The sequence below is a fragment of the Astyanax mexicanus genome, chromosome 20, assembly GCF_023375975.1.
Source record: "Astyanax mexicanus isolate ESR-SI-001 chromosome 20, AstMex3_surface, whole genome shotgun sequence".
NCBI classification, from domain to species: Eukaryota; Metazoa; Chordata; class Actinopteri; order Characiformes; family Acestrorhamphidae; genus Astyanax; species Astyanax mexicanus.
In genome coordinates this window covers 29,383,644-29,399,973 of record NC_064427.1, presented here as the reverse complement: position 1 = coordinate 29,399,973, position 16,330 = coordinate 29,383,644, and the positions used below count along the sequence as shown (strand labels likewise).

Below are 16,330 nucleotides of genomic sequence, written 5' to 3'. Positions count from 1 at the left end.
TTTGATGTGAGGTTTCCGCTGCAGCTCTTTCTTTTATTACATCTAACAATAGAGAAGGACAGATAGATAGGCTTTACACTCTATTTGTATCTACTGATTTTCACCCAAAAAAATGTGATCAGCTGGTATTTCTATAATTTATCTGACTCTGCGAGCCGATCAGACCATATCTGGAAATCATAGAAACTGAAGTTCCTTGTTTATCCCGCTGTTAAATCTATGGAGCTGGCACTAACTGGATAACCCTCTCGAGAGTGCAACCTTGCAGCGATACAGTGACTTTCAATATGTTAATAAGTTTTGGTAATATGTTAACCACAACCAAATATACAACAGCAAAAACTAAAGAAATAATGGAGTTTTTAACGTTTGATAAGCAGGCCTGTTCAGTTGTGCTTACTAATGCAGTTGTACAATTCACAGTGCTTTTAATAAGATTGATTCCAAAAGCTATTTCATCTTGAGAGAGAATAAATACACAGTAGATCATAAAGGCCTGGGCCGATTGAGCTAAAAGACAGCTAAATTGGTCCTAAAGGCATAGATCAGTTATTTTCTATCTAATACTATATCATTATGTTTCTTAGAATGTTTTATATGGCTTAAGTCACTGGCTCCTTATGCAGGAATAATTTAGTCCTATTTCATGATTTGTTGCATGAGTCAGACAATAACAAGCACACATCAATCTTGACAGGAACAGAGAGAACATAATTCAGCGATAAAAGCCAGAAACACTCACAAACACAAAAACATCCAGACTATATTATACTCAATCTAGAAAAGGAAATACCTATACCAGATATTTTCAGACCATGGGTAGGCCATTCTTCAGCAGTGTTTTCAAACAGTGGATTTATTTTTTTCCATGAGGGAAGAGCGAAATGATGTGCATTTTAGATCAGATGGAAAACATGCGCTCTTCTATAACGTACTGTACTCCTGTGTTATGTTTTACACAGTCATAAGTTCTTATTTCATTATTTCTGCTTTACTTTGAAAACGTGTCCAGGATCTACTTTACACATTGTAGTTTCTAGCTTGATTGCCTTAATCATACAATGTAACAACATACAATAGCCCATTACAACAATTACTACAATCAAGGTAGGATTATTACAAGACAAGTTATTACATAGATGATAAGTGTTTTATAAATTTCTATATATTCTATATATTAAATATATAGTTTCCTTGTACTATTTTACAAAGTCATGTGTGTTCATAGTCAGGTCCAGTTCTAAAAATGCAAAACAAAGTGGCTTAAGTCATACCACACAACACTATTCCAGCCTGTCAGCAATAGGGGATCTTTATTCTCATGAATAGGATATGGTAAGGGCAAGGGCAGGGCAGGTGTAAACCTATCACAATCTGATTGTGCTACATTTGTTTATGGTTTCATGGACACAAATATCTAAAATGATTTGGAATTAAAAATATTAAAAAATGGCTGGTGGCCAGTGTGCTATAACAGAGAAAATAATGTTGGACAAGAATGCTAGACAGTATGCTATCACAAAAATAGCTGTCGTGCTATTGCTGAGGTTAATAGCTAGCTTTATTATTTATTATTGCTAGTTTATTTGATACAAACATCTCTCACTAGTTTTTACTCTGTTGTTTTTGTATTTCTGTGATTGGACGTTGTGTTTTGAATGCTGTGTTTGTGCTTGCTGTCTTTTGGTCCGTAAGCCCAGATTTGTTACCTTGGCAATGTGCTTGCATAAATTTGAGGGACAGAGCTCCTAGAGGAGTGTAGAAAGAAGAGGTGGGTTTGTTTTGCTGTTACGTTCAAATATCAACAGACATTCTCCTGAATTGTATCCAGTGCCTTTAACATCAACGCATAAATCTAACTTCATGATGTCATTGGCTTATGGAGGGGCTTAGGCAGCAGTGTATGTGTGAAACAAAGACCGCCCCTGGAAAAATTTAATAATATGTAGCATAGAAATCACATTGTGACAGTTTTGTAAAAAAAAAAAAAAAAAAAAAAAAGACTATGTAGTGAACAACTGTAGTCAACAACTGTAAACAGCCCTATTGTAAACACATTCTACAAACTAAGTAAAAAGATAAAATAAGAAATTTTCCCAAACCACATGCTGTGAAAAACTAAACTGAAGTGTGAAGTAGGACCTTTTTTAAAAAACACAGAAGATTCATGTTGAAGAGTACTCCAGAAGATTTCCTTTAACCATGCTCCTCTTATTTGGAATTACAGGCCTTTACAGAGAGACTTTGTGTAGGTGCAGAAAGTGGAGTAAGCATTAAGGTAATGCTGGTTATTATAAAGCTGAATGGACAAAGGCTTGAAAGTACTAAGCTACTAAGATAAGGCTGAAATTTGAGGCTCTTATCTTTTCCTATTAGAACATGTTCACCCTCTCGTCTATGCAGTGCTTCATGCATGTGGAGTAGCTCAGGCTTAAATTGCACTCCTTTGTCAGGATATATGGAAATTAAATATAGTGCCTGCCTACAGTATTACACTGTTCCTCAGAGCGATCTATTAAACTGGGGTAGGAATCTGTGGTCCTGGAGGGTTAAATCCCAGTGCAGTTTTCCTGATTAAATGCAATTGACTGAATATCATCAGTTAACTGCAAGGTATGGGTGGGAGCTAGCAGTATGTACAAGAGCCATGATTAACCTTGAAGACAGTTTGAGAGAAAATGTACCAAAATAAAAATAAAATATTGTCATAGCCCATCCCAAATGATTTTGTATTGGTTGGTTTAAAAAAAAAGAAACCTTAGTTCCCACTCCACCCACAGAAGAAGCATATATGGTTCCTTAATTTTTTTGCCTCTTTAAGAAACCAACTGTGTAAATGAGTAAGTGTGAGTGTTAAGACCTTTTGACCCATGAGAAAAACATTTTTTGAGAGTCTAAATATTTAAAACTTTAACATTATTACTCAACATGCTCATGTGAGGCTCACTTGCACTTTGAACTTCATGATGCTGCTACTTCTTTACTCCGTATATTTTGAATTTATCTTGATGTCTTTATATTATTTTAATTTTATCCTATTTTATTTTATCTTTATATTCATCTATTTTAACAATTGCTCTTTATTTGAAACTGGACTGTGGGAACATAATTTCGTTCCACCTCATGTACCACATGTGATGTGAAATGACAATAAATCTCCCTGAACATGGGTAAAATGTGGGCTAGGTGAGATTCAGGTGGGCTCCAGGTGGCCATGAGTTCTGAGTGGGTTTGTACACGTGTACATTTACTGGAACCTAGATGGGCTTTTTAAATGGACCATGCTGTTACAGACTACCGTAAATCCCTTCTAGGCCCCATGTGCAGAGTACAATCTGGATAGGGCCCGTATTTAACCCTTACTGTTTAACCCCTTGTCACACCACTTACATCCCATCCATGTGTGGGGTCAACATGAAACAACACATAGACAAAACTTTCTGGTTCTCAGTCGGGTTGATCATAAAGGAGCCACACTGGTACGTTATCTACACACTAAGAAAAATAAGTACAGATTTGAACTTAAAAGAGTATAAAGCTTGTCGCTGGTGCTGTACCTTATATTGAGGTAAAGTCTTTTTTTTACCCATATATTTTGTACCAGCAAAGAGTATAAACATTATCATCAACTGAATATGTTTCAAGAACTTGTTGATCCAAAATAGTCTGGCTTTCAAAAGAAAAATGTATAATTAAAATATATATTGTTTATTAGTACAGTGATACAGAATACCAAATATACACTTTGGCTGGTTAAATGGCAGAAATCTGTACTTTCTGCTGTTAGTAAAGACCAAAATATTACATTTGAAGGTACAAATATGAAACTTATACCGTACCTCAGTTGTTTAGTGTGTATCTATCTATCTATGTAGACCCCAAAGAAACTCAAACAAACAAGAAACATGTACACAGGTAAATTTCCAGTCACCTCTGATGTAGACGTCATCATCAGCCCTCATGAACCACTCGTACTTGTCCAGGTAATGGTCATGCATGTACTTGAGCATCATGAAGGACTTCTTCTGAGGCGGGTATGAATCATCCACCCCTGTCAGAGAGACCACCGGCACGGGGGAAGGCAGGGGCACCACATCTGAGCCTTCACTGGAGAAAAACTCCACCTTCCCGGGAATACTCCGAGTCCACGTCTTATAGGCGGCGACTGCCCGGGAGTCCAGGTACTTCTTAGCAGTCATGACCCCCACGTAAAGGAAGTGTTTGGGCAAGCTAGGGTCCCCAGCATTGCCTGTCCTGGGGGTCCCCTCCCCTTCTCCCTCTTTACTATCTCCGTCCTCCTCTCTCTCCTCCTCCTCCTCCGCCTCCCTGCGCAGAGCACGGCCGGCCACGGTGCTGGAGCTCCCGCCGGCCTCCCAAACTTTCCCCGCGGCCAAAGCCCCGACGTGGTAGGAGGAGTAGGAGGAGCACGCCGGTGACTTTCGCTTGGCGCCGCCGCTGTTAAGCTCCAACACGGCGGGCACGATGAGCCAGGAGGCGGCGGTGAAACCTAGCACGACCCCTAAAACCACGCTGAGCCACGGTCTCCTGGACCTCACCGCCATGGTAGTGAGAGGAAGGGGGCGAGCAGCAGAATCCTGTTGTCCTCGAATGATGCGGCTAGGTCGGCTTCAGTTGACCGAGAAGAACACCGGCGGGTGGGCATGGTTAGTTAGCTAGCAGGACTGGAGAAGCTGGAGCTGAAGAAGCTGGAGCGGAGACGGGGAAAGGCAGCCACGGGCAGCTCCGTGTAAACACACGGAGGAGAGGGCGGCTTTAAAACTCTGACGGAAAGAGTTGGGGTGTTTTTTCCTCCAGAAAGAAATAACGTGGCATTTGTTTGACCACTAAAGCCGGCCATGGCTCTGGCTAACGACTTGAAATAATCACATTCTCCTCCTGAGGGAAAAAAATCCTCCAGAAATGTTTATCGTCAACTAACTAGCTTTAACTAACTGTCCAGAGAGTTTTTGGTAACTAGCTATAACGTTACCTAATGTTACACTAAACTCCTCAACGGCTAGTTATTTATAAACTACGCTAGCTTAAATAATTAAAGTCATATTTCCAGAAAAGCTACTATTTTTCACTCTTCAGTCTCTCTACCCCGACTTCTTCGCTGCCATACTGATTCAGGTATCCCCCCTTCAAGCACACAACCACCAAAGCAATTTCAGACTAGCCAGCTAACGTTAACGCATCCCCCGCTTCACTCGCCATTTTGTGTCCGTTAAAAACTACAGTTTGACCCCGCAGCCTAAAACAAGTTCCTCGGGCTCCTCACACTTCCAGACTTCTTCTTCCCGACTTCTTCCTATGACCGCCAGCTTCGTTCAGTTGTCAGAGTGTTCGGGATAATCCCCCCAGTAGCTAAAGTAAGCGGAGGCTTCGCCTGATTCGCCTGGCTGTCACAGGGCGGAGCGAGTGAAGCAGGCAGCCCGCTGCTCGCTCCTCTTCTCCTGCTGCTCAGCTCTTCCCAAACTGCCGTCTACTGGGAGATCCAGCCGCGCGCGGAGCTGCTGCTGCTGCTGCCAATAACGGAGCTCGACTCCCGAACGAGTCAAAGAATCAACGAGTCACTCTTTTCGAATCGTTTCTCTTTTTTCTTCTTTGAACTGATTCACCTTTTTTTCACATTCAAAACTGAATTGTAACAACTGGATTTTAGGAAATGTAGGCTTACAAATCAGTGTCAAATTCTGTGTAAAGTAATTACAAACGATTAGAAAAGCTTAGAATAAAATACAAAGGTACAAAGCCGTAACAGTAATGGAGTTGATTCTGAACTTATTACTCGTATTACTTTTCTTTATTTGTTTTTAATAATAGAAAAATAACATAATGCTATTCTAATTTTAAAAAAATATATATATATCCCACCTAATAAAATGTAAAAACTCTTATTATTACCATCACTTTTTTAAAAATCTGTGCATCTATTAATGAGTAAAAAAAGCACCAGACTCCTACTCAGCAAGTCTTAATTTAAATAAGAAAGTAGAAAATAACCATTATTTCTTAATCACTATGGAAATATACAAAACCATATTGAACTAATTCACGTTTTTCAAAACTGAATTGTAGCAACTGGATTTTAGGAATAGTATGCTAATAAATCAGTGTAAATCAGTAATCAGTGTCGAAATCAGTGTAAAACATGGCACAAACCTGTAACAGTAATGGGGTTAACTTATGAACTTAATGAGTCTTAATTTAAGTGAAAAAGTAAAAAAAAAATCTAATTTCTTAATCAACGTGGTAATATACAACGAACCATTACAAAGAATCGATTCTTTTATTTGCGTTAAAGCCAGCTAGTGATTCAGAACCGATTCTTCTGAACACGTCCAATTCACGACATCAAATGTCCGTTTCAACTGATTCGTTCGCGTTCCCCGAGGGCCACGATGCGATTAGCATACCAAAGTCTGTTTTAAACCCTTTCTGGCGGTACATCATACAAATCCCCTTGTGGTTTAAAACGCTTTGTGAACAGATCGTTAAAGAGCGCCTTGATTTGCCAGTATAAAACTCTCTGAACCAAACATCTTGGCTTTATGGTTGTATCCGTGAAGATCATTCATTTTGCCTCAAGATCTAATATGAATATCACATTGAAAATATGCATGTCCTGTCTGGGTAAAATTTATGTGCAAACTGAGAAACTGAATTCATTACAACTGGAACTGGTTCCTGCTCCGAGATATTCTTTCTTTTCTGAATGCTCCACACCTTAAATCTACCTACCATCATTATTACACATGGTTCTGCTTTCTAAAACCACAATGTTCTCTTGCACATAAGCCACAATACACCCTGTCAAAGTAGCAATCACTTGTTCCCCCTGCAGAACCTTCCAGCTGCCAAGCCGCCCAGTCTGAAAAGCACGTAGGCCTAGCACATCAAACTCAGGTCCTGAAGGATGCTGTGGAATTTAGAGCTTATCCTGCTCTCTCTCTCTCTCTCTCTCTCTCTCTCTCTCTCTCTCTGTCTCTCGCCCCCAAATCAGCTTGTGAATGTAATTACCCGCGTTAGAGCAGCAGAGCTGGAGACTGACACCTTTGATGGATGAGAGCAGAATACACTGAAATGCTTGATAATGCTGAATGCTGGCATCATAATCAACATCTACATCATTTTGCTTTCCGCTGTAGTGCAGGAAAGGAGATGAAGAAGAAAGGGCAAGGCATTTTAAAAACAGTTGTAAGTTGCCAAATCTGACTAATTAGAATGTAATTATGTGCCAATATTTTAATGAGTTTACACTCAAAACAAGGGCAAGTTTGCTCTGGAGGGTTTATACTGACAGCTGGAGAGCTAAAAAATAGCAGTCAGTGTGATAATTAGGGAAATAGGACTAAGTACATCACATGGCTTAACGACTGGAAAGGTTAATTATCTGTGTATCAATATTTCTATTATTCAATCATTTGTCCCATGCTGATTGTCGGTAGTCGACACCAGCTTTGTTCAGACAGTGCTTCTAAGGAATCTCAGCCCATTCCTCTTGGTCAGTGACCTCCTATAGGCTTCTAATCTTCTAAACTGACATTAAGTCAAATAACTATGATGACCACTTCAGAATCTTCCAGGACTTCTTCTGAAACCAAGCGTTGGAGGACATTGAAGTATACTCAGGATCATTTTGGGATCATTGTCCTGTTGAATTGTGAAATGACACCAAAGCTTTAGTTCTTTATAGAAGATGTGACATTTTTTCCTATAAGATTCCCTGATACTTGAGTTGGGTTGAATCCATATTGCCCTCCATACATCCACACATTGTAGGTTTCCAGTTCCAGAGGAAACAAAGCAGCTCCAGAGTATTGTTTCCAGCATATGTTTCATTCGTCTTCCTTCTACAGACACACCACTGAACAAAAAGGTTCAATTTTGTTCCAGAATGGGACATCAGTTGTGGGCATTTTGCTAAATTTAGCTTAACCTAATTTACAATAAAGGATAAAAGATTTGAATATCAATTGTTCAAGCATATCACTCGTTATCTGTCTGACACTGGCAACAAGCTAATTTGACAAATGTCCCCTTACATCCACCTGTGACCCTAAGGTATCTATTGATTACTCGGTGCATATCGCCCTCTAGTGATAGGAAAGGTATCCTATTTAATAATGCAATTAACTATAACAGTAAAGTTCAGTAACTGTGCACTTTTTACCATGTGGAGTGCAAGAATAAATTTAGAGACCATCCCTAAAATACTATTATTCCAGACTAATCTATTAATTTACAGCGTAAATGTAATTGTTTGCTTAATTTTGTTTTACAAACACTTAAAAAGGTAAACTTTTAATACACACAGTGTGCTTGGACAAAGTGACTGAATATAAAGTGCACAGAGTCATGCATCATACAGATCACTGAGTTAGGAGCATGTAAATTAATCATCAAGTGTAAACGTCATCAGAGGATGGCTTGGGAACACGCACGACCTAACTTGTGAGAGAGGCTATGTAGGTTATTGGAGTTAGAGTGAGGCCTGATATATCTGAGTATATGGGAGATGGATGGACATTCCACTTCTGAAGCTGTGTGGTTATTTAATATTCCTTAATTCACATTGCCACATACAGCTCTGGAAAAAAATAAGATACCATTTCAGTTTCTGAATCAGTTTCTCTGATTTTGCTATTTATAGGTATATGTTTGAGTAAAATGAACATAGCTGTTTTATTCTATAAACTACAGACAACATTTCTCCCAAATTCCAAATAAAAATATTGTCATTTAGAGCATTTATTTGCAAAACATGATAAATGGCTGAAATAACAAAAAAGATGCAGATCAAATAATGCAAAGAAATTCATATTCATAAAGTTTTAAGAGTTCAAAAATTTATATTTGGTGGAATAACCCTGTTTTTTAATCACAGCTTTCATGCATTTTGGCATGTTCCCCTCCACCAGTCTTATACACTGCTTTTGGATACATTTATGGCACTCCTTGTGCAAAAAATTAGGCAGTTCAGCTTGGTTTGATGGTTGTTTTTTCTAGAGCTGTATATACCAGGAAGACAATACATCCACATTTAATGCCGGAGGCCTCAAATGCATATATATGGAGGTCAATTCAGCATTCTATAGCTTCTATGGGACATTTCAAATATAATGTGACTTCCCTCTGTTTGTCCTAATTCCCCACAAAATGGATTGTGTTAACCAGGCCGGTGGGGTCAGATAGGGTTACACACACCTGCTACTGACACCTGCCTCTTCATCAATAAGTCATCAATGCAGTCAGACTCAGAACACCATGCTATCTGTGTGAAGAACATGGACATTACGGTTCTCCCAAACAATAATCACCCGGAGAAATTCCTCCAGCTGGATGTGGGAATGCTACCAGCCACCCACGGCATGTTCCAGATTGGGGCTGCACTCTCCGGCCAGAGGCAGTGGCAGAACACGGTGTATTCACAGGTAGGTACCTGCAGTTCTTTAAGGCTAAACAGGTTAACAGCAGGATCAAAACACCAGGATCGACTGTGACGAGGAGGGCTCAGGTGGGGCAGAGGGAATCTGACAGGTTAAAGGGTATTTGTAATATTTTTTGAATATTAAAGCAGATTTCAAATCTCAATAAAGCATATTTTTACTTTAATTATGAAACTTCATATAACATGCTGTATGATAATAAAAGCTTTTTTAGTCTGTTTTAGCAATATACCCTCAAGAACGTGCAGATATGAGAGGGAGTTTAACCCTTTAAAGCCTAAAATATCAAATAGTTGTCAAAAATCCAAATCTTATTCAAACTGGAGTGTTTGTTTGATATTCTGACGAATCTTTAAATTAAATGAGAAATTTAAAAATGGTAACAATTGAGCTCTTTCAATGAAGAACCATATATCAACCATTGCTACCTTTCGGAAGAAATGATTTATTATCTATAACTTTCTTACATTAAAAAACTAAAATGTGTTTTATTTATACTTATATTTCTTTATTTATGACGACCCTTAATAAAAAGAAAATAACTGATTTCTACCAAAACAAATGGTTATTTATTTAAAGGGCTCACTTTACACATAAGATTTTTAATTTGTTCCATATTTGATACAATAGGAGTTCATTGCTCACAACATTTAAAAAAAAAAACAAAGTAAAATAAAAAAGAGAATGCAATATTTATCAACCCATTAAACCTTCCCTTTTTTACAGAAAAAAATACTCACATAATTTTAAATTCAGAAATCTGCTTGTATTTTTCTGGCGCATGCAGTGCACAGATAAGCCACCAGGGGCAGAAACACCATCCAGTATCTGTATCATGTATTTTTTTTATGTATACACACTCACACCCCCACTAGTAAACAGGGTTATGGGAATACACACCTGGAGTCATGTGCAGCCATCAGAAGTTGGCTACCTCAGCTGTAGATTCCAGTTCTGGCAATTAAAACAGAAGCCTTCAGTTCCCAAACCTGATTCTCCCCAATCCCTTTTTTTCTTCCCAATTTGGAAGGCCAATTATCCCACCCACTCATTAGTTACCGGCTGGTAGCTCTGATTTAGCAGCTAACAGACACTAGCAGATACTAGCTAGATACTAGCAGTGATGAAGGGAGGGAGCGCCACCTAGCAACTGAGAGAGAGAAAGAGAGAGAGAGAGCATCTCCAATTGTGTTATCTTGGATTCAGGCTGCTAATTGCAAGCCGCATGATCCAATATATAAAACCCGTGCCTTCTCTAAAACTGCTCTAAATCGCTAACCTTTCAGCTATGGTTTGCCCCATATCCTCAGATGCTAACTTGGAACCTGTTTGGAATTACCATAGAAGCTCACGATCTATACATAAGTAAGCATAATGTCAGAATTGACTGTTTGCACTGTACCTTTCCCTCTGTAAAATCTGGCTTCAGTTTTAAGAAGAATCTTTGCAATGTCTCTTCTGAACCCCCTACACCGATACAAGCCCACACACAGTGAGCAGCGGTCAAGGTTCAGCATTTACTGAAACAGATCAAACATTTATTCCCTTTATAGTTTTGTGAGAGAAAAAAATATCACTGGATCCTTCTCACTCAGAGCTACACATATAAGGATCAAAGCTCTGAGTGAATATCAGTGTTTCACAGCCCAGTTTGAAATCCATCTCTCCGCAAGGTGTGAGCTTATTGCTAAAGGTTTTCATCATTTATACAGTGTTTGCAAAGGGATCACTCAGATTACAGAATCCTTATAGAATATGATTTATTCATCATGTTCAGAAAAGAATTAACAAATTCTAGACTAATCTTATAGTGTATTCTGACCTCTATTTAATTAAATCAATTAAAAACTGTTCAATGGCGCATAGACGCAAAGGTGCAGAAATGGCTTGTTTGGTTGAATCATGGTCACCATCAAACCAAGCTGAACTGCTTAAATTTTTGCACCAGGAGTGGCTTAAAGTTATCCAAAAGCAGTGTGTAAGACTGGTGGAGGAGAACATGCCAAGAAGCATGAAAACTGTAATTAAAACCAGGGTTATTCCACCTAATATTGATTTCTGAACTCTTAAAACTTTATGAATATGAACTTGTTTTCTGTGTTTGTAATTTGTATTTGTAATTTGGAAGAAATGTTGTTTGAAGTTTATAGAAAAAAACAACAATGTTCATTTTTCCTCAAACATATACCTATAACACCGTAACATATACCAAAATCAGATAAACTGATTCAGAAACTGAAGTGGTCTCTTAATTTTTTTCCAGAGCTGTATGTCTTGTTCCCAACACACACGTGACATTGTGGATCAAAGAATGATAAATTCCCCCACAACTTCACAAATGAAACATTCTGTACATCTGGCGTCCATTTTATAAGGCCACACTATTGAATTATGATAAACCATGGTGGCTTGCTATGAGTGCACTCATCACTGTTAAGTAGGGGTGTGTCATATGGTAATGTGCAATAATATCTAAAAAAAAATCTAATGTAGTATAAAAAAAACTCCTTATCGTGATATGCTTTTAATTGGAAGCACTTTTAATTGTTTGTTTGCATATTGTTATCAGAAAAATACCCTGAAATTTCATTCTAGGGCCATATCGCCCACCCCTTTTGTTCAGCCTCACTCACAAGATAACAACTAACAACTTATATCAGTGTAAGCATTCACAAGTCTATCCATGCATTAATTCACAGTCCTTTTACATACTTGTATCCCTTGACTTTTAGAATATCAGTGTGTTTGCTACACAGTTGCCAGACCTAAATGCTGTGGAGATATTGAAGTGAAATTGAAACATGAAACAAATCTGTTCATCCACACAGAGGGAGCGCAGGGGGCTGAGGGCAACACAAGTTCAAGCACCTCCACCTGTCAGTCCACACTTCAGAGACCGTGAGCTGGAGCAGCACATCACACCACTCACCCTGAAACCAAAGATCAAACAGAATCCCCTCTACATGGACATCCATCCTGATGATGACGAGAACAACAGAACCAAACCATCGTGGACCATCGAGGACTATGACAGACATGCTATGCATGGCAACCTGGCAGAGTATCTAAAGGTAGGCAGTCTACAAACAGCAGAATCAGTCAACATTAGGGGAACTGGAATGAAGTAGAAGGTTTTTAAGTCAAATTAGAAGATGTAACCCAGTGTCTCAGATAATGTTGCTTCTTTTTTATTTGCTGCTTTTAGTATAAGACTTCATGAGTTCTAAAAATAATACATTTTGTCAGTCTCCCGAACACTTTGATATTTACCTCTGTCAAGCCATGATTAGGGTTTAATATCACCAGAAATACCAGTTTGGCTGAAAATGTGGTTAATACCGTGTTAAATTTATATGTGAAATCAACATTAAACATTAAAGGCACACTATGCAACATTTTTTATTTAATCAATGGCGTTTATACTGTTTTAGATGAATACTTAGGAAACTAAAAAGGAAATGAAGGTTCTATCGGACACCCTTGTGGTCCGTAGAGGAAAAACACACTTGCAGGTTCAGCAGCACTCGGCCCGCGCCCATGGGCTCACAAGTCTTGGCCATTGCAGGGGTCAGTCTTGCTTCATGGCAAATACAAGGGACATGCTACCAGTGTAGAGCGAAAAGCAGGCTAGTTGTGAGAGAAACCCTTGTTGCTAGCAGCTGACAGAGCAGCAAAAAAGCACTTGACAAAGAGAGGAGAGTCTGGTGAACCTCGGGCAAGCCTTCCTAACAATTAGCGAGAGGTAAAAGGCTGATTGTAAGGTACACTGGGACGATTTCTCTCTTTTTGTGCATTTTTCTGCTTTCACTATGGTAATAATGGTTTGTATAGGTGTTTGTTCGACTGTTTGTATGGATTTGGTCTGTTACTTTATAGCTAAGTGGCTAGTGGCTAGTTAGCTGGGTTGTTACCAAAATGTTGTTTCGGTAATAGCTAACCTAACGCAGCTCGAAAAGAAGCGGTGGCTGACTTCACATGTATCGGAGGAAGCATGTGTTAGTCTTCACCCTTCTGGTTCATTTTAGTTCAAGTCTATGATAAACACGACTGCAGGACATAAAATAGTACAGATAAAGCTGGTGACAGTAAATACGAGTGTGCTCCTCTCTCACACTGTTAACGTTACCTGACGCCCGAAAGTTTAAATTTCACCAGATGTAATGTCACCCAGCCAAATCCAGGATAGTGAGCCGAACAGAGGTGGAAAAATTCAGAAGCACCTATTCACTATGAAAACCTTAAAAAATAATGTGACAAAAAAAAATCAGACAGGAATGTGGGACATGTTCTGTTGTGTTTCAGTCTCACTGTTCTTCAGATCCACACTCAGCATGCTGGTGATGAGATGCTGAGTTTAAAGAGAATGTCAAATCAAAAGCAGCTCAGTTTCTGCTATACTTGGTCCTGCATTCATATTTATAGAATCTATATAGATACACATAGATCAGATGAGCTGCTGGAGGAAATTTTGTATGTAAAAGTATGTAAAATACACTGCCTGGCCAATATAAAAGTCACATGAAACATTAAACAAACAGTGTACTCATGTTATTTTAAAGTAATATTTCAGGGTAAAAAATAAGTTTTTGTTTTGTCTTTTTATTTAAGTACCCAACCCACTTATTTGGGCTCCTCCTATCACATGTAATGACCCCAACACTATGAGTTTTTTTCTTCTTCTTTATTTGTCCTTCTGCTGTAGTCTAAGCATCTAGTGTAGTGTAGTAGATTTCTGGTTTGAGCATAAGGCTTGTTTATACGTGTGTTTCTGTGTATTTCATCTTTGTGTCCCAATATATGTATTTCCTGAGTGTTTACTCCAGATGATTCTTGTGTCTTACAGGAAGACCCAAGGAAACTGAACTTCTGGCTGGAGGATCTCTACACCCCAGGCTTCGACTCCCTGCTGAAGAAGAAAGAAGCAGAACTGAAAAGGAACAAAATTTGTAAAATCGTCACTTCAGTCATTCTGTCAGTGTTCGTAGTTGTGATCATTATTACAGTGCCAATTGTAGTGACACAAAGAAAAGACTAATGGAAGATTAATGGAATCAGGCTAAAAGGACTGACTCTCTTATCTCAGCTGATTAACAAGGCCTCTTGTACTGCTGGACAGATTATTACCCACAGGCTCATGTCACTGCTTGGGCTTACACAGGCCTAATTCAGACTAATGGAGAACTCTTGTATTGCTCTAAGGAACAGCAGCACCACCATGAGACCAGCAACGAGTGAGGTACCTTCGATTGAACAGGATTTTCTTAGTGGTTGAGCTTTTCTTTTTAAAGAAAATATTTAAGAAAACTTTAAACAGCATGTGAGCATTTCCTAGCTGTCTATATGACCATGAATAGCCTTTCCTGAACAGCAAAGACAGTAATTCCATACAAAAGCAGATAAAGTCTTTTTAATACCCCTGATGCTTGATTGAGACAGTTTTCCAAAGGCATGTTAATGTTTTCATACTGCAAAACTGCAACTGCAAAAAGTATTTGCTTTTCCATGTCTTCATGGACCTTGCTTTGTCCACTGGTGCGCAGTCAAGTTGTTACAGGAAGGGGACATCCTCAAACTGTTCCCACAAAGGTGGGAGAATGAAATTGTCTAAAATCTCATGAAGTGTTCCTTTCACTGGAACTAAGGTGTTGATCCCAACTCCTGAAAAACAAGCCCACACCATAATCCCCCCTCTACCAAACTTTACACTTGGCACAGTGTAGTTAGACAATTACCGTTCCCTGGACTCTGGCAAACCCAGACTCGTCCATCCGACTGCCAGACAAAGAAGCATGTTTAGTCACTCCCGAGAACACGTCTCCACTGGTCTAGAGTCCAATGGTAACATGCTTTTACACCGCTGCATCTGGCACTTTGTGCTTGGTGATGTAAGGGTTGGTTGCAGCTGTTTGGCAATTGAAACCTTTTCTATGAAGCTCTTTACGCTCTGTTCTTGAGATGTGCATCTGTAGCGATTCTCTGCAGAAAGTTGGTGACCTCTATATTTATAACATCTAAGTAAAAGAAAACTTTTTTTTTTTCCAATTATGACAGTGGTATCAAACATCAAAGTACAGCTTCCCTCTAGTGGGCAGGGTTTAAACACAAAACAAAATAATTAAAATAATTTAAAATTAATATAACATTACAAAAGAACATTTTTCGACACCTGTAGATCAATATTTTCGTATGCCCCTAGTGCTTAGTTTGATCTTTTTGGTCAGATGCTTTTTGGAAACCTAGCCAGAGCGGTAGATCTGTAAACAGAAATCTATAAATAGTTCAAATAAATGTGCTTCCCATGGTTCCTAGAGCAATGCCATATAGAAGAATCAAGTTCTGTTACTGTAGAAAGCCATATTTTTATAGTGTGGAAAATCTTTTGACAATATAAAGAACCTTTTGAAGATCCCCTTATTTTTAGGTATTTGCAACATCCATCTCGTTTTTTCCTAATCATTCTTGAATTCATAAAGAAGTAAATCTGCCAGCAGTTATTTTTATAAGAAATTACTAGACATATGAGGAGTGGTTTGCAAATTGTTAAGCAGAGTGCTCTGTAATGGTTCAATTCTTTGTTATGTCTCCATTAATTCCAATAAGAAGAGTTATAGTCACTGTCAGAATGAATGGTGTTATTATCTTGTCACACAGATAATAAGGACAGATTGAGATTGTGCTGTGTTATCTTTCTACTTCCAGAACACACATACACATCCAGACATTGAGGATGCACTTCACAGTCTAACTACTCTATTTGTCAAGGTACAATTAAAATATCTTGTATAAAAAAAGAGTGAGCGTCTTTATCGTGCTGGGCCACAACCGACTCAATGCAGCCACATACTGTGCAGATAATCTAACCTGCATTACCGGTGGGA

The 16,330-nt window shown here is 38.7% G+C and overlaps 2 protein-coding genes across 2 annotated transcripts in view; one reads left to right on the top strand and one right to left on the bottom strand.

Annotated features, from left to right (window-relative positions):
• chsy3 (chondroitin sulfate synthase 3) overlaps window positions 1–5,560 on the bottom strand; it is a 72,337-nt gene extending 66,777 nt beyond the window's left edge. The window contains exon 1 of the mRNA XM_015606676.3: window positions 3,932–5,560. Coding sequence (XP_015462162.2) covers window positions 3,932–4,562 — 631 coding nt within the window. The 5' untranslated portion in view covers window positions 4,563–5,560. The remainder of the gene's footprint in view (window positions 1–3,931) is intronic.
• A 3,672-nt stretch (window positions 5,561–9,232) lies between these two features.
• minar2 (membrane integral NOTCH2 associated receptor 2) lies at window positions 9,233–16,283 on the top strand. Its single transcript, XM_007252488.3, has 3 exons — window positions 9,233–9,437; window positions 12,281–12,523; window positions 14,296–16,283. The coding sequence occupies exons 1-3, from the start codon at window positions 9,249–9,251 to the stop codon at window positions 14,485–14,487; spliced, it is 624 nt and encodes a 207-aa protein (XP_007252550.2). The 5' UTR covers window positions 9,233–9,248; the 3' UTR covers window positions 14,488–16,283.
• Window positions 16,284–16,330: the final 47 nt, after the last annotated feature.

Bases quoted from the DNA above. Each gene is read 5' to 3' on its own strand.
- minar2 (XM_007252488.3), top strand. From the start codon at position 9,249: ATGCAGTCAGACTCAGAACACCATGCTATCTGTGTGAAGAACATGGAC. The intron at 9,438-12,280 runs GTAGGTACCTGC...TCATCCACACAG, and splicing joins AGAACACGGTGTATTCACAG to AGGGAGCGCAGGGGGCTGAG. The intron at 12,524-14,295 runs GTAGGCAGTCTA...TGTGTCTTACAG, and splicing joins ACCTGGCAGAGTATCTAAAG to GAAGACCCAAGGAAACTGAA.